Genomic DNA, 19,896 nt, shown 5'->3' with positions numbered 1-19,896 from the left:
TGAATAAACTTTTCTTGAAATGTCGGGCTTTAGTCGAGAAGAAAAGCTGTCGTCTGTGTGGCGTTGTAATAAAACTAAACTCACCCTTTAATATCCCGCAAAAAGGTTACAGATGAGAGAGATTGGTTGCACTGGTATGGGTAATGCGCCGTGTTTTGTGGCAAGCGAAGGGAAAGGTGGGTTGGTTGGGTGGAAAGGATAGCCTGCATAAGGAGAAGGGAGTCTCAGGTAAGGGGAAGATGCTTACAAACAACCATTTTATACTTTACAAGGGATTTCATGACTGCGATTACAATACATAGCTATGCATTTCCTTGATTTACCATCGGTAAAGGTATCGGTGTCGGTGTCTAACCAGGTTTCCTTTAGCAACTTAGCGTGATAAAACGAGCAAATGGAGGTTTTTTCGCATCCGACGATTTTGAATCCATAAAAGAAGGAACATTTCAGAAAAAATAAAACATTGCATATGACTACTTTTCCATCCACCAAAAAAACGCGCATCGGAACTTTAAAAATCACGCATGATCAAGTCTTGCACACAAACACACATACACACACAACTTCAAGTCCCAGTCACAACTCATCTTTTAATCACTTTCTATCGCAACTTCCAAATGCCATTATCAGTAACAAGGGCCAGCAATCCCCCCATCTATGGATATCACAAAACACAGGAAAAAAGAAAGAAGGGAGCGGGATTTGGCAGAAGACAAAGGACGGCATGTATAGAGAGAGAAGCTCGGCTCAATCCTATGCCTTTTCCTTCTTCTTCTCCTTCTTATCATGATGATGCTTTCCGTGTTTCTCGTCCTTTGCATCCTTCTTCGCTGCCGCCTCGGCCATGAGCTGCTCAAACGCCATGAAGTCACCTTCTTCTTCCGGGTCACGCTCAGCCTATGGAATACGTTAGTTGTTTTTTTGTTCCCGAAGCGAACAAGGACAAAAGCAATAGAAATACCTTCTGGAACATCTCTCCGATAATCATGAGGGCATGGGCCCGCTCCACGCGCTTCTCGAGCTTAATCTTCTTGTCGTTGAGTACGGCGTCGCACACATCGCGCAGCACGCTCTGAATCTCAAACTTGCTGCCTCTCCATGCAGCGGCGAGAATCTTGCCAGTAACCTTCTTCTCGTACTCAGCCTTCTTCTCATCCGTCCATGCCTCGCCACCTTGCTCTTCCAGCTTTGCCATTTCTTCCATAGTCAGCTGCGCATCTATCGCAGCCGACATGGTCGACCAGGTGTCTTTGACCAGAGTGCCCTTGTCCTTGATGCGGGAGAAGAAGCCTGAGATGCCGAGGAATTTCTGAGACTTGAGGAATGAGGATGCCTTCATGGTGTAAGTGGTTCCAATGGCGTGGAGGATTTCAATACCAAACGACTCCATCTTGAGATTCTCAATCTCGAGATGAATCTTTTCCTTGAACGCAGCAGTTACGTCGGTAGCTTTATCGGTCTCGGTCCATAATGAGATACGCTCAACAAGCTTCTTAGCAAGGTTGTTAACGCGTTCCTCACGGATCCGCTTTCGCTCCATTTCGTATGCTGCAAGCTCTTCCCGCTGCTCTTTGGTGAGACCAGCCTTCTTCTTTTGCTTTTCCCGCAGCTCCTTCTCTGCATCGGTCATGCCCTCTGCCTCCATGCGTACCTCTTCATCAGACTTGTCCATGATAGCCGCGCGGATCGGAATGTTTCGTGTTGGTGGTGTGCTTGTCCGGGGTGGGAGCGATGGGGGCTGTGTAGAAGTGGATGCACCGGCCGCGGGCGCTGGAGGTGCTTCTGCTTCTACATGAGGACGTGGTACATTTGCCGTCTGCGTTCCTGTGTGCCCAGCTGCTGCTTCGGCCTCCTTGGCCGGTGCAGCAGCACTTGGGCCTGTTGCATCTGTGGCAGCAGTCGGGGGAGTAGCACCAGTCCCTTCGGCCGTAGGTGCCTTTGCGGCTTCTGCCCTCTCAGCCTCAGCCTGAGCGGCAGCCTCTGCCTCCATCTCACGCTGGGAGATTTCCATAGTCTTGGTAAGGTCCTTCATTAAGGAAATTTCGCCGATCCTGCAAGTATCAGCATTGCTGCTTGGACGAGACACCACTAGTAATGTGTCGCGGACTATGTGGCTTACCAGTCTACAAAGGCCTCTCCACCAAAGATCATGGTGAAGAACTCGGAGGGGTCCTCTGTGACTTGTCAGCGTCCCGCACTCGCAGCACAGAATGTATTTTCTTACCAAAACCGCTACTAGGCATAGCACCCTCTTTGCCATGTTTGTCGTATGCTGCGCGCAGCTGCTCGTCGCTGAGAATTTGGTATGCCTCACCAATCTGTCATACTGTGAGCCCCGCAATCCTCTTGCATTCTCGACCATGTCTGTCGGACGCTGTCCTCGCAGGCGATATACATACTTCTTGGAATTTCGCGTGCGCCGTCTCATCGCCAGGGTTCTTGTCTGCTCTAGAGTCAGTCACCGGTACTGAAAACTGTAGTCGTTGCGCTGCGTACCCGGGTGCAGTTTGATCGCGAGCTTGCGGTAGGCTTTTTTGATTTCCAGTTCGGATGCGGTGGGCGGTACGCCGAGGGCGTCATAGTATGCGGTTTCTACTACCATGATTGCGAATATGCAGAGTGGAGGGGTAGGTGGTGGGCGGCTCAAAAGGAAATATGAGCAGAGCGCGCGTCGGCAGCCTGCACATGGCAGTCCGTGAAAATCACTGCACCGCCACAGCCGACGTCACCACTGTTAGGCCGTGTCATCCGTTCCTTGTACAGCCAGTTCCGCTCAACAAACCCACTTGAGTCATGCTCTATTAATATGACCAATAAGCCACACCAGCGTATACGCTTGTTCATGTATACACACAGTATAGCAGCTGCATGTCTACATCACAAGACTGAAGCACAACGAATCTTGGAGCACACTTTTCCTTGTGCCCACCCTCACCATCGGCCTCCGACTCCCTCTTCCCAATGCTAATCATCACCATGTGGCTCTCACACTCTCTTCAAACCAATACTGAAAAGTGCGTCTATTCTCTTATTCATAGATATGTCAGATACTAGAGTTTTTTCTATACAAGCCCAGAACCCTTCACCCCATCGAGGTGTACCCGCCATGGCCGTATGATTCATATAAAGAACCCGATATCACCCTTCGCAATCCCATGCGGACGCCATGCTAGAAACTCGGTCCCTACCAACCGATAGTGGGATATTTTTTGGACCAAACAGTGAACAAAGTGTGGAAATGCAGTCCGAACGTGGAGGGCACAATGTGCCCGCCGACGAAGGAGGATATTACAAGCATCAGCCGTGGTGCTGCATGCCTGGAGATGTAGCCAAAGCTTTAGACGCTGAATTTGGCTTTTGCGCGGGTGCTACCGGCGTGAGCGGCATCGGTGTGTCCAGAGAATTCGACAACATCGTTGTCCTTGAGCTGTAGCGCCTGCTTGAATCGCCTGCCAATCTTGAGAAGAACCTCCTTGCCCTGCTCCTGGGTCCTTCCCTTGCCTCCATCACCGGGAATAGCACGGCCGACTGAGCGTGTCCAGAGTCCAATACGGTAGAAGCCTCGCCTAACGTTGACGACAACACCCATGACTTCGTTGTCATCCTCATCCTCAAGGTTTTCGCCAATGGCGGCCAGCATGACGTGCAGCCAGAGCGCATCAATGTTGATTGCCTTCTTGTCCTTGAACTGGAAAGCCCACTTGCCACCATGCTTGTTCTGTGAGTCTTCCCACTCGGGACGTACGCCCTTCTTGAAGAGATGGTAATCGGACTTGAGTGCCAGATCAGATGTTGGAGTAATGTTGTTCTGGAAGCCATGTTAGTTTTGCGGGCTGCGCCGGTGGCAAAAGATAGCTTACGTAGATGCCCCAGAACTCCTCGACTGAGTCAAACGAGATGACCTCCTTGAGCAGTTCAGCCCAGTTGTCGCCCTGCAATGGTTAGTAAGGATGCACAGGCCGGCGTACATACAACATCAGCGTACCTTGCCGCTCGGGGGCTTGGTGAACCACAGTGTCCATGTGTTCATGAGCGGGTGCTTGACGTTGAAGTTCTCGGGGTCATGGAAGACAGTGCGGATCTCGCCCTCATTTGCTGCGTTGCTGCTGGACTGTTCGCCCTCTGCAGAGTTGCCGGTAGGCGAGATGGGAATCGTGTCGAGCGGAACCTGTTGGTTGCTGTTTGCGGATGCGGCGACTTCGGCCATTGTGTTGGTTTTTGGGGCGTGTATGTGTGTGGGTGGTGTTTTGGAGAAAAGGTGGTTGCGGTTGCGGTTGCGGGGGAATTTAAGAGGATTGGTAGTGGGCGGAACCAGGTGAAGGCGGGCCTATCGCAGTCGCACCAGGCGATGGTACCGAGACGGTCGCGGGAATGTGCAGCCTACGGGACTGCTTGCGGAGAAGGGACGGGTCGGAATTAGCTGCTTGCGGCGGGCGTGTCTGTCGAGAAGAATAATATGCAGCGCAGTCGCACTTGGTGGGTGCCTTCTGGCCTTGGCACGCTAGACACTCAAGTTTCAAACATGTCGCAAGCAGAGCACCAGAGTCTCAGATGGCAGTTGGGAAGAAAAATAACCTTCGCTTGTCTTTGATCGCCACTCGGAGTTGTCTTGCCATCACCATGGACGTGTTTATGACGACGATTTTTATGAAGATACTCTCCTCGCCAAGTGAAGTGTACGCCTGCAAAGGCACCTTTTCGATTCAACTGTAAAAAAGAAAAGAAAAGTATTATTATACCCTGACTCTGGTGTCATGGCTTTACAGATGACTTGCAGTCTAGCCCCCATGGTCGTGCAAAATTAAAATTACCAGGATCCATCTCTATACCTGCCTTGACTCGTTCATGGTGGCTAATATAATTACATACAGACATAATGGCGAAAGATAGAAACCGTCAAATCCTATAGTTCGCTCTTTTCTACAGTCTCCAGGACTTTGGTGACTTGCGCAGGTGCCGTACTGGCTGCTCCCCCTAGAAGTTTGCCAAGATCCGTTTTGGCCTGAGACCAGGCAATATCGAAGCGGGCGCCTGCGAGGTGGGCGATGAACAGCTAGACAAGGTTAGCAAAGCTCGAGTGTTCATAAACTTGAGACATACCATCAGCGAAGTCATGACAAGGACAGTTCCAATCACAGCAGCGACGACATAGACCAGGTCCCAGTTGGCCTCTGCATCCTCCTTCTGCTTCTTCATTGCTTCTTCTATCGTGGCTGGTGCCTTTCGGTCGGGTGGAGGTTGTTGCGATGGGAATATCGACTCGATGAATTGCTCAATCTGGGCCTGGTTAGTGAAAACATTTTGAACAGACTTCACACAACACTCACCTTTCCCAATGTAATGCTGATCTTCAAGAAACTGGGGTCGTGTGGGTTGTTCTTCTTTGCAATCTTGCGAGCATACCGCCTAAAAACCTCGCAGACAAGCTGCAAGTTTTGTGTAGATTCGAGCATCAACTGGCAAGCCTCACCCTTGGTAATTTTGACATTCTTATGGAAAAGATCATAGTTCTGGAAACAGGCTTCCAGAGTTGCTATGGCCATGGACTGGGGCATCGCGCAGAAGTTGAACACACTCTGCTCTCGGAGACCAGCCAGATAGTACAAGGAGTCCTCCACACGGGTCAACGCCGTCAGAATCATTTCTGAACTAGCGTTCAGTGCCTTCTCCCTGTTTTCCGGCTTGAACAGGTCCTCGAAATTATCCACGTGCTTGGACCAGATCTCCTTGGGCCAGAATCGGCGACCGTCGTCGAAGTCCTCCCTGATGTCACGAGTGATGTTGACTTGCTGGAGGAGCTGGCCCATGGACTCCATGAGTTCTGGCCTCTTGAGCAGGGCGGCATTCGCCAATCCAGCCTCGACGAAGAGACGCGTGCATCCCTCACCAACCAGTCCAGCAACGTAGTGGCAGTACAGCTCGTATTCCTTGATCGTCTTGACTCCAGCATTAAACTCGGCGTTGTTGGCGTAGTCTGCCATTCCGTTGCCCATGCGCCTGGTGATGTCCTTGATGATTTCCTTGTAGGCGGGCTTGATCTTTTTGAATTCCTCAATGACCACGTTGAACTCGACCAGAAGCTGCCTGTCCTTCTCGTTGGGGCCATTTTCCGTAAACGTCCAACCGTCCTGTTCCAGGAAATCCTGGAAGTTGCGTAGGAAAGGCTCCTTCTTAGCCAAGGGGATCGTCATGTCATCCTCAATCGTATCGAGACCACGCAGGGCTAGGTAGAATAGTGTGACGGGCGCCACAAGCTCAGGGTGCAACTCGAGGATAACGGCGGCAAAACTACGGCTTGTTTGGTTGAGGAAGTGGTAGCATCGCTTTAGGGACTCGGATTCCTTTGATTCATCACGCTCGTGTACTGGATTGTGCCATACTTTCCTGGGGGGACATTAGCCATGTCGACCACGTAGGCAGGCCTGCAGACCCGCAAGGGAATGCGCAAGATGGGACTCATACCATTGAATTATGGAGCGCAATTCAGCCGGGTGAACGGCGTAGTATAGGAAGCCCAAGGGACTCATGCCAGGCAGACGTAAAGGAATCGCGGGTTTGTGCGGATGCTGGTGCAGCGATGTATGATACCTGCAGAAAAGCCGCAAGACAGAAGCCAATTGGTGCGCAAGAGACAGAAGACCGCGGCAGATACAAGATCCAGGATGGGTTGCAGAATGTGCTGCTGGGCGGTTGCAGAAGACGTTGGTTTGCCCCTAATTCGAGCCTCTCCGCAAAGAAACAGCCTTGGACCCTGTGGTGCACGGCCCATTGACAATCCCGCTTTTCGCGCCTCCCTCTTGGATCACTGATTGTTGCGTATCACCCACCTTCACCGCCAACCCTTTCTTGGGCATACGTATAACAGCGAGCATAGGGGCGATGACGAGGCATCATGGCTTTGCTCAAAAGATCCGGCGTGCCGTCATCCGCAGGCCCTGCTCTCAGGCGTAGTTGTCCGCCGTGAAGACCACCTGTTCTGCATTCTAGCGGGAATGATGCCAAGTAGATGCGGATACATTAATCCTCGTTTCTTGATCGCTCTTGGGCCTCTGCTCATTTCTCGTGCCGGGTACAACGATGTTTAGGGATGCCAGTGGCCTCAGGCAACAATTTTGTTTTCGGTTTCCGTAGCCTGCTCCACAACAGACTCAACGACTTTTCACTACCAACTCATCTGGTGATAGGATGTGGGACGCGCAATGGGGCTATGCCATGTATTCTGTGCTGGGGAAAGAGATATCGAAAAATTTCGTCCGCCGTTCACGAAGTGATGAGAGATGAGTCGATTAGATAAGGCGCGACGGTGACACAAAGCAGAACTTAATCGGTGATTTCCTATTCCATAACCCCCCTACAATGCAGCTCGCACCCTGGCTGCCCCGTCAGCTTTCCAGACACCAGGACCACCTGTATCGAACTCTGGATAATGATGTGCTCGGCCCAATCGAGGTAATGACGCCACAGATGCACTATCGATAAGCCGATAAGTATCATCCTTTCAACCCACATACATATCTATGGCAGGAACCACGCACCCTACACCAAGAGTCATGGCAACAATACAGACTGCACCGGTTGCCCTACCACGCGTTGCAATCACATACTGCACTCAATGTCGCTGGATGCTGCGAGCGGCCTATGTAAGCACTCTTGTACGTTGCACCAACAACATTCACCAACAAATCCTAGTTTGGCCAAGAACTCTTATCAACATTCGGAACACAAATAGGTGAAATCGCCTTGATCCCCGCGACTGGGGGGCTTTTCACGGTGGAACTGGTGAGTTTTTATATTGCCATCATGCTTGCTAGCTGCTGACATTGCAAGACATACCTTCCGGCTGTGGAACAAGGTCAGAATGCTGAAGCAACAAAGGTGCTACTCTGGGATAGAAAAGCTGAAGGGGGATTTCCAGGTTTGTATCTCTCAGCAATAAAAGGCGTTCAGCTGGTGGGATGCTGACTGGTGGTATGCAGAAACAAAGGTACTGAAGCAAAAGGTGCGGGATTGCATTGACCCTTCGCGGGATCTGGGACACTCAGATAAGCACGGTAAGAAGAAGGAAGAGAGACCAGCCGAAGGAGCTAAGACTGAGGCCGAAGAAAAGGGAGCAGGGCAGGAGAAGAGCCAGGAGCTTGAAGTCAAGAGGAATCCAGATGGAACCATTTGCGAGGATTGTAAATGATGCATAATGCGCGGGCGGTCCTTGGCAAGATGAGCTCCAGTTCTGATATCTCCACCGTTATACCTATTCGTTCTCTTAGTAGGTAAGTAGTATGAATATACACAAATTTGACAGCATACACTTGTGCATAGGGTTCGGAATGCCACCCTTGGGTCGATCCACATCTCGCTACTGAAGCTCTATTTCATTCCGCGTGTATATTGTCTAGTCCAGACCAGTAGAAAAGCTAAAGATTGCTCAAATCTCATGCCAAGTTTGCCGCAACGCCAATGTACAGCTAGCCTCAACATCAACAGCAATGCTGCAGCAGCATTTGCACTACTGTGAAGCGATCTATCGGCGCGGCATCTATGAGACATGCATTATCGTGAACTGAGGAGACGCGCGTAACTTTGGCGCGCATGCGGAGAGAATGCACTATGGTAGTGAATGACAATACGTCATCTGCTTGACAGCAAAGCTTTGATCCGCGGGTGTTAAGATGACGATTAGTTGGATACATGAAACTGACCATGTCGATGATCTTTGCGACGTGGTGTAAGCGTTGGCTATGTGAATGCTGTCCCGCAATCGCTGACCGAGACACTCGGAGACTCTGGCCGACAATGCTCCTTGCATCGTGCAATACCTTGTAATACAGCATCACTCGGGGGAGGTGAAGTCCGAGTAGGCTGCGGTGTGGTGGTGACGAGCGCGATGACAAAGCTGGCATAAGTCGACGGGGAGCAGTGCCAGTACATGCAGTGCCATGATGCCCACCAGACACCAGCATCTATACTCGTGCTCCTGCTGTAATAGACAGCCTGTAAGTATGCAATCATGCACCGCAATCGCACGCTAAGCTGTGAGGAGAGCCGAGCAATCTTGAACGGCGATCATAGCGGGCTGACGGCATCCCCACCCCGACCTCACAATTGGTGCGTAACAAGCTGTCCGACACGCTTGCACTCGGACGCGTACAACACCACACCAGGTCGATGCGCAAGCCATCATTTCCCATCCTCGCTGTCACATTGCCGTGACGCCAGCAAAGCGTGGGAAGAATGGCCCCATACAGCCTTGACAAAAACCGCCACCCTGGCTGAGGGAGATCGCCGTATCATCTAGAAGCGCCACACAAGCCTGGCAAATTATTCCAGCACTCCCAAGGCTCATATGCTGGCGCGCGCTTTACCACGACGAAAAAATAAGGCCATGTAAGCGACTGCGGGGTCCTGAGTTGGGAAACAGCGCAGACAGCTCCAAGTCCTAACAGCCAGGCCATGTACACATGGCCGTCCAATTACACGCATGGGGGGTTCTAAACTCTGCTCTTCTGGGACGACTCTAGGCATACTCTGCACCATCTGCGTCGAGAACGGCCGCGCCAGTTCGATTTCCCGGCGCCATAGCCCGACCAGCGCAAGCCACTCACGGCAGCCGACCCCTTCTGGCATGGTCGTCTCGCAAATCGCTCTACCCGCTTCCTCACGAGCCGATACACGCACACTATAGTAGGCGGGCGTTGCGATAGCTGAAGGGACGACGGGGATCTAGACACATGGCTGCATCGTCCCACCTTCGGCTACTACGAACTCCCACTCAACCCTGTCTCCCTGCCGCAGAAGAGGTAAATCGATAACATTGATCCCCCGCCCGTGCGTGTTGTGTATTTCATTCTTTGGTACGCTTACCTGCGCTTTTTCACACTAACATAGCCTCGGAAGCGCCTGAGCCCGTACAATTAACGTCAGAGACAAAAATTCATTAGCACTTGATTTCCAGTCGCACGTCTACCCTCTTGACCACTTTTCATGATTCTGCACATAGTAAACTGAGTTTGGTAGTCGCTACGGCCTCATTGGGCGGACTTTGACGGCCACCAGCAGACTCCGTACATCCAAATCAACACGTCATAGCCGGACTGCAGGCGACCATATCAACACTGGCTTTCTAGAGGATAACACCACAAGGCTTTTAGCTGGCATTCAAATGAGCTCGAGATCTGCCAGCTGCTCTGCAGCAACAAGAGAACCGATGCATCCGACAAAGATTCAGCGATGGTCGGGCTTGACTCGTACAGTAAACGACTGGGACCACGGTTTGCGAAGGGTATGTTGAAGCTCATTGTTGTTGCGCTTGGCTGACAGCTCGAAAAGGACCCCGAACTTTGGTACGAAGATGGAGACTGCTACATTCACCTTCATGCTAGAGGAATGTCACGTCGCGGCCCGTCTTTCTGCATTCCTTTTAGAGTCTTGCGACAAAAAAAGTGCGAGTCGATAATCAATCAGTGTGATGCTCATTTGGTGTCGCTACAGATGTCGACCTCGCAAAAATTGAAGCGGGTGCCTAGTTCACTGATTGATGCCAACAAGCAACCAAGCACTATGGAGCTCTTCATACCTGCACCCGCAGAAGTTGCTCGACAAGACTCTTTCAGATGGCATATTACAACTCGTAACTTCTTCGCATTCTTGCTCGGCAAACCGTTAGTTGGCGACCATATGGGCCAGGCTTATGTGGATCTTCAAGAAAGATTACACCTTTTTCGACCTGATCACCCTAGCAATGTGCAAGACTTTCTATCCTACGCCGAAGATCAGGGCTACCGGGACCTGGTCGAATGCACAGATTATGCTCTTGCAAGTTTGTTCTATGCAGAGCGTTACAAGCTTAGGGATGTTTGGGTTGATGCTTTCGCCCATTGTGTTGGCATGAACGAGAGTTTAGCTCTCAGCCCAGAATTTCCAGTAAGGAGCCAAAGTGTGCTAGCTGAGTACAGCACTAACAACTACACGCAGCCTATCTCAAAACTTACCAAAGCCTTGATTACTCGGGCTCATCGCGAAGTCCATGCTCATCTTGGGCGCGTATCTACTGCGCTCAGCAAGTTCCTGCAAGAAGACTTCTCGCCTACATATCTTGGGCTGACGGACGCTGCTCGAAGCCATCTTGACCGATTCCGCCGTTTCCTGCATACCTTCTATGCCGAAAAATTTGGCTACTGGCCGCCACCTCGAGGCACTATATTCCCCAAGGCTCTTTACAAATCAATGTACTATGACTTCAAGAGCCTATACGACTATCTCGTAGATACAACGTCCACTATCGACATTTCTTCTCAAGGGCCAGCAAGCGGCGGGATTTGTGTTCTGCAGAATGTGCTTACTTTTGACCAACGGCACAACTTCACTTCACTGCCACATCCATTGCCACTACTGCCAACATACGTATCGCCTTCGAAGAAATCAGACTCGCACAGGGCGTTGAGGCAGCTTACTCTTGCTTCTCAACATCAAAAAACACACAAGATCCATACCATGAGTGGTGCGTTGAGGGCTGCAACGAACATTCTGGACCAGCATGTCACAAGTTCGAAGATTGTTCAGGCGTATATGCACTTTGAGAACGCACATACCGTCAACGCCTGCCGGCGTCAGGAGAAATTAACCGTTATGGACGCGCGCAAAGTCCGGTGGCTCCTGATTTATGGTACTCTCCAGTACCTAGTGTCTGCACTTCGGGCTCCAAAGCAGGTCCGCGACTCTGAAAGCTCAGATTATCCCTTATGTTATATTGCAGATCCCACTTCATCAGCCGCAGACTGCACAGATGTGACCCCCTCGCCAGCCCCTTCGCTGAATATTGCCCAAGCCATCGACCAGTACATTTTGGAGTCGCAATGCAGCCCTTTGTCTATTGAACCAGACTGTCAAAGGGAGGATTACTTTACCCCAAGAAACTTGAGTCGGCGAGGGTCTATGGAAGTGTCACCGCTTAGAGTTTCTCGACCTGCGCGTCCATCTTCAGTGCGATCATTGTCACAAATATCACTGTCCTCTCTGAGCTCTAGGCGGAACAGCCTTACGACGCAGTCCACGCGTCTCTGCGTTAACAGTACCAACGTGTTGAACGAGTCAGTGGAAAAATCTCAACCTTCAAATAACGACCCGCTTGTTCTTGTTTGCTCTGACCAATCTACCCCGCCGATCGTCATCAATCGAAGTGGGTCAGAAACATCTTGGTTCAGGTCGCGCACACCTTCTGTTTCGCGCAGTAGGCGAGCCTCAACAAGGAGCTCAGATGGCTTCCCGAGAACCCCATTACTTGACAGCTCACAACTCGACCGTTCTGCAAAGGCGCTATCACTCTTAGGCATAGGAGAGCTCCCTAGCCGGTCGGGCAGCACTAGCTCTACGGGAAGTTCGTTGTGGAGTGAGGGTGTAAGTGCAGCTTCATCCGAGTCAAGTACATGCGACGATAAACACAAGACCAGTGAGGCAGAAGAGAGTGGTCTTCTAGGCGGCTTTGTCTCCATAGTGACCCCAATGGACTCGCGAAGGATTGTGTTACCAACTACACCTCCCGTGTCACAAAGCCACGTACATCCTTCGTTGCGGCAAGAATCTCGGGGAGACGGGTTCCAATTCGAGTTCGATGACATGAAATCAGCAGTAAAGCATGGCCACCATGAGCCTAGTAATTTTCAATCACCCATTGGCATGGCCGTGTCGATGCCTCCATCGTCCAACTCCCAGGTTTCTCTAGGAGTAGAGCCTACACTCACTGATATCGAGGCACATCCTCCAGCCACCGACAAGAGACCGTTCATTCCACGATCCATTTCCATCCTATCCGCTGCAGACAGCACATCTTCTGCATCCAATGACAGCCTGGATACCGTCAAGGCTCCTACAGAAAACTACCGGGAACAGTACAAGGCCACACTTACCCATCAACGAGAACGGTCAAGGTCAGGTACCGGTTTGCGGTCAGAACCTGCCTCTTCTGGAACCTTCAAAATGCCTTTCTCCCGCCTCTCTAAACCTAGTAATGAGGACAACTGTGGTGTGAAGAGTGAGCGAAGATTATCCCATCTATGGCGGCGCTAAGTCCCATTTGTTCGATTTGCTCATAAATTCGGGTTTCTTGCACATTTAGCGACTACCTATGCGGCGTTCGGCATACAAAACTTGTTCCAGCATCTCTGTTCTATACCCTCATCAGCATTAGCATTTTCATCTTTTACGCTTGTACACCAACAGCTAGCAATAATGCACTCGTAAGGAAGGAAAAGCGATCTCTTACCGCCATCTTGCTCTGTGCATCTAGAAAATCTTGAATCTTGAATCTTTGATGTATCTCTAATCGGACCACGATAAACGGAGCAACCACGGAGGCAGCCTAGGCATGAGTTTGCCCGGTTACTAGGTTCATGACAACAATCTCTAGCGTCTTGCGGGGAGTAGGCTGCTGCTAGCTAGATGCTCGCCTATCCTAATGATAGAATGCACTGCGGTAATTTGTGCACAATCACGATCGTCGTTAGGAGAGTCTTCACAGAAGCTGCGCGTAGTTGTATACGCAGTAGCTAAACACACATCTACAAGAGATTTTACAGTCCAAGTGTCTTCGCTAACAGTTTCATAGGCATTACCCTAATCCGACTCATGTGTAGCAACTTCCACAGTATACACAGTAGCGTGTATGCAGGTGGTGGAGACAACCAGGTACAAGTATGATAAGGTTCTTTGTCATGAGGCTTAACTCAGAATATAGTGGCCTCGACGCTGGGTTCGGAGTGTGGCTCGGCATGAACGCGGTGAACTGACAAGGAAGACGCCGAAATTTGAGTCTCCACTGATGGCGTTATCCTGAGCAGACAGGCTAGAACGGCTTGCGGCCACACTGTCGAATCTTTCCCTCAACAAACATGCGATGGCCTTCAGTGATCTGGAGCGCATTTGACTTTTTGCGCCAGCGAATGTGGTATCAAAACTTGAACGCCGGCCCCAGAATTTGAAATACATCGCCTTCCACTAGCAACGTCATCCTGGAGCAACAAAATAGACAAAGTGGCGAGATTGCGACATCGATGAGGCTTGGGCAGATTCATCGCCCCAAACAAATGGATGTAGCGTGCGGCTCAACAGCATTTACCGCTCCAAAGCGGTACCTGTGCAGCCTTGCACTGGCGAGTCATTGTCCCTATCACAACACAACAACGCGGTACTCATGCTCGCTAGTAACAGGCTATGGAAAAACCATTGCGAGCGCCTAAGGTTCGGCCCTTTGCCATTGCATGCAGATGCACGCACAGAACCGTTGTTCCTCGTGTTCGAGTCAAAAACATCTTGGGTTGTCTGTACAAAGAAATCATGTTGGGGATGTGGAACCTACTACTACTATTTGTGCCGAAAATGCGGGAGACATTGTTGGAATTACCTCGCACTAATCCAACATCTGTGACACTGACGAGTACATTTTACGCAACTAATTCCTACTAATTACAGCTGATCAGTTCCCTGTTTTGCATAAAAAGGGCATTTTGCTAGGCAAAAAGCAAGGCGCAAGGCGTAGTGTCCCGCCATTTTGCGCACCCAAGGCCGGGAAACATCCGTCTGGGGATACTAGGCAGGCGGCAACCACCATGCTGTGACTCCATCATATCTCGTATTCCCCACCCACCCCTCGGTATGGAGTGTACAATCTCTGGAGCTCTGATAGACGATCGCGTCGAAGCTTCATGCCCCAAGCGTTGACTTTGTGTCGACTATGTACGTAGGAGCCTAGGGTTGACAATGGAAACAAGATAAATACAACATCCCCCCATCCTCTCAACAGCCCATCTTCATCCACAGACAACCATCCCACTACCTCCTTCCAATCCTCTCCTCCAACCCCAAAACACCGCAACAATGCACTTTCTCACTCTCACCACCCTCCTCGCCACTGCAACCGCCGTCCCAACGCTCTACCAGCGCAGTCCTGTCGGCAACACCGAGCCCATCCTGATTACCGACTACAGCCTGCGCAAGACAAACGGTACAATCCAAAATGTCAACTTCCACATCCACGGCTTCCAAGCCCGCAATGTGTCCTGCGCTGCTGGCCCCATCATCTCGCTTCCCAGCGAGACTGTCACCTGCGGAGCCAGCAACTACAGGTTCGTGCTGTCGCCATTGAACGGCACGGACCCCAACCAGTATGATTTGAGCATTTACCACCAGACCGGTTTTGCGTAAGTTCTTTTCCCTTTTTTTCTGTAAAACTGTTAATGGCGTGACGGTTGATAACTAACGGAAAAAATTAGCTCTGGCAAGTACGCCACTGGCACCGTTCCTACCTACTGTGTTGCTGGCGGTCTCGGATCCCAGGATTTGCAATGCAACCAGATTCGTCAGCTTGGCCCTTACAAGCTTACTCTTCGCTCCTAGGTGGATGCGGGCAGAAATGCCGGGGAGGATGAAGTAAGATGGATATGAATATCGGCAGGCCCTGAAATCTTTTTGTATATAATGAGGGCGTGGAAAGAGATGGGAGACTATGGAGATGGTGAAAGGGGGATGTGAATAATTAACCTTCTTGTATATAGAATCAGAATAGTTTATGGAGTGGTTTGTTGGCTTGGAGCGCTACTATTTTCTACTTGAGGTTGAGTCCAGTGAAGTGAGGTTTTTGACGCAAGTAGAGAAAAGAAGGGAGCACACCAATTGGGAAATAGGTAATTGTACCGGTGTTTCCTCATCTCTATCCTGTATACACAAAAATAATGACAATATCTTTTTGCCATGTAAATACCCACCCTTGCATTAACAGCTCTTGGCTAAGACACATACTCCGGATCAACCTCAATCACCATATCTACTCCAAACGCACTCGGCCTGGGTGCCACAAAATGCGGTATCCGCCAAACCTCCGCATTCCATTTCTCCATCGTCCCCGGTGCAAGTTCCTCCTCGCAATCATAAAGATTAAGACACTATCACATCACAAAACGTCAGTCACTCATCTCCATCCCCACCTCCACCCCCCTCCAAAAATCAAAACCAGAAAAGAGAAGAAAAAAAAAGACCAACATACCTCCAGCGCCCTCATCCCCCCAATAATCCCCAAAACCTCCTCCCTAATAACCCCCCCACACTCCCTCAACTCCACCCTCCTAACCCTCTCCCTCCCACACCAACCCCCCCAAAAAGCCCAAACATCCCCGCCAACCCCACTACACCGCTCCAGCACCACCTCTTCACACCCCCGACTCTCCCCCAGCAACACAGCAATCTGCTTCGTACTCACCACCGCGCCCTCGACCCTCAACCCCAGCAGCCGTCGACTCCAGCTCGGCGTACTCCGCGCGAGTACATCCCACGCGCGGCGCTGCTCCTCGCGCTCGAGGCCAATCTGCGCGCGCAACACGGCGCGCCCGGGGTTTCCGGCGTCGAATCTGAGCTCGAGGCGCTGGAGCGCGGATAAGTTGCGGAGCGCGTGTGCCATGCGCACGCTCATGGTCCAGATGGTGAGATCGACGTGTGAGAGGAGGGGGTGGTGCCGGGTTAGGATGCTGGTTAGGAGTGCGGATTGGAAGTTGGAGAGGGTGGTGTAGTCGTAGGTTGTTATGTTTGGGATGCGGAGCCAGCGGTCGTGGGGGCGGGTGGTGGGTTGGGAGGTATGTGTTTGCGAAGGGGAAAGGGGTGGTTTTGAGGGGGGGAAGGAAGTGTAAGGGGAGGGGAGGGGGGAGATGCCTAAGGAGAGGGATTGCAGGTTTGCGTTTGCGAGGGTGCGGGCTGGATGGCAGGTTTCTGAGAAGTGGAGGAGGGAGGAGAGGGGGAGGGAGGTGAGAATTTGGCTGAGGAGTTCGGCGGGGAGGGAGAGGATGTGGGGGGTCATTTTTTTTCTTTCTTTTCTTTTCTTTCTTTCTTGGAGGGTTGGATGGTGGGAGGATGGGGAGTGGGTGAAGGGGGAAGAAATGAGAGGATAGTCTTGCTCTCTGGACTAGGGTTGGATGGTGAGATGGTATGACAAGAGATGGGTAGATGTCTAGTAGGGAGTTCCGAGACATTTGTAGTAGGTCCTCCAGAACAGAATGTGCTGTAGTTACCTCGACCAAAAGAGACCATATGTGAGGCCTCTTTTCAGCCCTCTCTCCGCGGAATCCCCCACCGCACTCGTCCTCCCCCTCTTCTTCATCCTGCACAAATCATCTTACAGACGCTTATCCTACCATCGTCTCTAGCCTCCAGTCCTTACTCTTCAACAAACCCCGACATGGACGCTGTGGCGCTCGCCAGTGCTGTGGGGGTGGGCTTTTTCTACGTGAGGCGTTTTACCCTAACCTGCGTCGCATGATGTTGTGTAAGACGGGCCCCCAAAAAACCGAGGTGCGTCAGACGAGGCGAGGACAGCGTGCCCGAGAAAAGACAAAGGGATATCCTATTTCTCACAGGGTCAGCGTGTGTCCGTGTTGAATCCGGATTCTGTACGAAGGATCTTTGTGTAACTCTAAGAGACGCGATCGCAAAAGATGCATGGGAATATGGGGTTCGCACGCATTCCAGGCGACGTGCTTTCGTTTCGAAGCGCTCGGCGTGATAGTGATAAGGTTCGAGCTGCTGTCAAGCGGCACAGCACATTAAGGCAGCCCCGTCATCTTCCTTCGGGAAATGGGCATTACTGTGTAAGGCATCCATCATGTCATGTGCGCTCGTGTGGATGTGAGATACATTACGATCACGTACTAGGTTGGTTGGGGATGGCCAAGCAGCACAGCCTCGGGATCTGGGCATGGCAGATGATGAGCACCGGGGCCACGGGTACGTATTGCAGTGGGTCGCTTGTGCATTCGCTACGCGGTGCATGCGTATATGCACGAGAAGCAGTACTGGATCTTATGATCATCTCGCGTAACACAAAGACAAGGATGCATGGAGAAGATTGTACATTCGCTTTTGGTCCTCTACATTGGGGCGAGATTGTCATCGCTATTGTATTCGAAGGCTTACCTTGGCATGTATCCAAGCCATGTGTTGCGAGTGAATAATGAGGCGTGTTGGTGTAACTCGAGATCAAACTCTGTCAGGGCTTGAGATCACTATCAAGCCTCTCCACCAGCACCCCTCTCAAATACCCTCACACTACCATCGCCTTTAACCTGGTACAGGAACTCTTTTCCTCGCCCGTTGTCATCACCTTCCTTGGGCTCGTTTTCGTTGAGCTCCAAGTCTAGCCACTCATGTTTCTGTTCGGTGATCCGTATGACACCGCTCACGTCTCTTGCAACTCCAGTGTCCAGGATTCTCACACCCAGTATCCTCCTGCTCATGTGAGCAAACTTGACCAGCAGGTTGTGATGCGCAAGCTCAAGTGGTTGGGGTGGTGCGGAGAGACTGAGAAGGGGACTATCGGATTGTATGTGTGTGAGAACATGTGATACAGTCGGTAGTGTGCGGAGAGTCAGAGCAAGCGAAGTGAATTCCGAGGGTGTGATGGAGGGGTTGAGGGCAAGGAGGAGATCTGGATTATCGAAGATGAGGAGTGTCTTTCGCTGCACCACCGAGGAGTTGAGTGCAGAGACGGCACTGGAAATGGTGGTTTTGATTTCTGAAAGGTCAAGTGTCTTGAATGCGTAGTGGCCCGGGGTACTGCTACCTGCGTCGGCCGCCTCTGGTGTTGTAGGAATCGTGGCTGATGTAGGCACTGCCGCTGCTGCTACAGGTGGTCCTCTTGCAGGCACTACTCCTCCAGGAGGACCTCGTACAGGTAATGTCTGCGGCCCTCTCTGCATCTGAATCCTATTCAGCCCCGCGAACTGTGGTTTTGCCTGTCCATTGGCCCGCGCGTCTATTCCGGACATGCTACCGCCAGGCGCATCTGCACCAGCCCCCAACCCATCAACGAAGGCAAATCTTCCCTCTTTCCTGAGTCTCTCCAAATCTAGACCTGCGCTCTTTCTAGATTCTTGTTTCCAGAACTCATACTGTCTCATCCAAGAAACCAGCACTACATTGTGTCCCTCATCCCCGCCATCTTGGGCTTTGGCTGTGCTCAGCGCATCGCACAGGAATCGTAGTAGCAGCCAGTTCGCGCTGGCTCCGAGAGTGCTCGTGAGCAGGATAAGCGAACCCTCACGAGGGAGTTGAATGTAAGGTTGGAGAAGAGGTGGTATGCGACTCGACGGTGGCATTGCGACACAAGGCTGGAACAAAATTGTGAGACGCAAGAAGCCGCACAGAAGCGATGCACATGCGCCTGTTGCTGACTGAGACTGGGACTTTGAGGCTTTAACGCTCTGTTGATTTACCGCCGTCAGTCGTGTTGCGTATCGGGAGCGTGCGAGTCATCAGTTGGCATTCCGAGTAGTTCGCCGTCACATTTTCTTTGATAGAGCACAGCCGTCATGTGTCTATCGCCTAGTCCAAATGTTGACTTGGAGCCCACAACCCTTGTGTCGGTAGTTGAGAGAATTAAGATTGCGCAGGTGTTTGCCTGCAGCTAGCCAGCCGCATCATTATCGCCTTACTGGGCGTCGTAGTTTAGAGTATGATCGAGTTGGCAGGTAGAGCCCGTCACGTGATTATGACGTATTCCCATCGACTAGTGAGAAGCCGGAAACAGAATCTGCCTGCACCAATGCTATGCAGCTCGTCTGATACGCACCCGACCACCCACAGCACATTGGGTATGCCCCAGACCAGCCTGTGACGGAGAGGTGTGATGAGACAGCACAGCATACGTGACAGGGCACCACTCGAGCGCTGCTGTGGCCGAGCGAGCGTGTTGCTGGATGGAGCGTCGTCGCAGATGCGCAATTCGCTTTTCCAGGCACCCTCCTGTATACGTACGTCCAACTTTGCCTCGTCTGCTTTTGCAGCAATACAAATACATACATATGCATAGGCCGGAATTGCGGCACTTTCGGTTGGATAAACACATTCCATAGCCATTGATTGTCT

The 19,896-nt window shown here is 51.4% G+C and overlaps 7 protein-coding genes across 7 annotated transcripts; 2 read left to right on the top strand and 5 right to left on the bottom strand.

Moving 5' to 3' along the window:
- Window positions 1-572: 572 nt before the first annotated feature.
- Window positions 573-2,658, bottom strand: PSV08DRAFT_308291 (X-domain of DnaJ-containing-domain-containing protein). Its single transcript, XM_014228308.2, has 6 exons — window positions 2,497-2,658; window positions 2,400-2,443; window positions 2,225-2,318; window positions 2,120-2,174; window positions 962-2,051; window positions 573-897 (listed from the first exon to the last, which is right to left on the bottom strand). Exons 1-6 carry the CDS (start codon window positions 2,600-2,602, stop codon window positions 754-756), a joined length of 1,533 nt encoding a protein of 510 aa, XP_014083783.1. The 5' UTR covers window positions 2,603-2,658; the 3' UTR covers window positions 573-753.
- A 353-nt stretch (window positions 2,659-3,011) lies between these two features.
- On the bottom strand, window positions 3,012-4,438 carry PSV08DRAFT_47529 (translation initiation factor eIF 4e-like domain-containing protein). The gene is made up of 3 exons (XM_014228307.2): window positions 3,986-4,438; window positions 3,861-3,932; window positions 3,012-3,808 (listed from the first exon to the last, which is right to left on the bottom strand). Exons 1-3 carry the CDS (start codon window positions 4,205-4,207, stop codon window positions 3,338-3,340), a joined length of 765 nt encoding a protein of 254 aa, XP_014083782.1. The 5' UTR covers window positions 4,208-4,438; the 3' UTR covers window positions 3,012-3,337.
- Window positions 4,439-4,558: 120 nt separating this feature from the next.
- Window positions 4,559-6,715, bottom strand: PSV08DRAFT_204706 (isoprenoid synthase domain-containing protein). The gene is made up of 4 exons (XM_014228306.2): window positions 6,463-6,715; window positions 5,328-6,384; window positions 5,101-5,277; window positions 4,559-5,053 (listed from the first exon to the last, which is right to left on the bottom strand). The coding sequence occupies exons 1-4, from the start codon at window positions 6,525-6,527 to the stop codon at window positions 4,904-4,906; spliced, it is 1,449 nt and encodes a 482-aa protein (XP_014083781.1). The 5' UTR covers window positions 6,528-6,715; the 3' UTR covers window positions 4,559-4,903.
- Window positions 6,716-7,517: 802 nt separating this feature from the next.
- PSV08DRAFT_225434 (uncharacterized protein) lies at window positions 7,518-13,260 on the top strand (the record flags this gene model as incomplete). The annotated part of the gene is made up of 7 exons (XM_014228305.1): window positions 7,518-7,640; window positions 7,690-7,779; window positions 7,828-7,915; window positions 7,977-8,177; window positions 10,095-10,276; window positions 10,324-10,917; window positions 10,969-13,260. The coding sequence occupies 7 exons, from the start codon at window positions 7,518-7,520 to the stop codon at window positions 13,057-13,059; spliced, it is 3,369 nt and encodes a 1,122-aa protein (XP_014083780.1). The 3' UTR covers window positions 13,060-13,260.
- Window positions 13,261-14,865: 1,605 nt separating this feature from the next.
- On the top strand, window positions 14,866-15,411 carry PSV08DRAFT_392399 (uncharacterized protein; the record flags this gene model as incomplete). The annotated part of the gene is made up of 2 exons (XM_014228304.2): window positions 14,866-15,188; window positions 15,261-15,411. 2 exons carry the CDS (start codon window positions 14,866-14,868, stop codon window positions 15,382-15,384), a joined length of 447 nt encoding a protein of 148 aa, XP_014083779.2. The 3' UTR covers window positions 15,385-15,411.
- Window positions 15,412-15,733: 322 nt separating this feature from the next.
- PSV08DRAFT_402807 (uncharacterized protein) lies at window positions 15,734-17,212 on the bottom strand. Its single transcript, XM_014228303.1, has 2 exons — window positions 16,031-17,212; window positions 15,734-15,929 (listed from the first exon to the last, which is right to left on the bottom strand). Exons 1-2 carry the CDS (start codon window positions 16,832-16,834, stop codon window positions 15,774-15,776), a joined length of 960 nt encoding a protein of 319 aa, XP_014083778.1. The 5' UTR covers window positions 16,835-17,212; the 3' UTR covers window positions 15,734-15,773.
- Window positions 17,213-17,867: 655 nt separating this feature from the next.
- On the bottom strand, window positions 17,868-19,438 carry PSV08DRAFT_363247 (uncharacterized protein). Its single transcript, XM_014228302.2, has one exon. The coding sequence runs from the start codon at window positions 19,125-19,127 to the stop codon at window positions 18,039-18,041; it is 1,089 nt and encodes a 362-aa protein (XP_014083777.1). The 5' UTR covers window positions 19,128-19,438; the 3' UTR covers window positions 17,868-18,038.
- Between the last annotated feature and the right edge of the window lie 458 nt (window positions 19,439-19,896).

This window comes from Bipolaris maydis (genome assembly GCF_028858645.1).
Source record: "Bipolaris maydis strain C4 unplaced genomic scaffold PSV08scaffold_9, whole genome shotgun sequence".
Taxonomy (NCBI): Eukaryota; Fungi; Ascomycota; class Dothideomycetes; order Pleosporales; family Pleosporaceae; genus Bipolaris; species Bipolaris maydis.
This window is presented reverse-complemented; position numbering and strand designations above follow the sequence as displayed.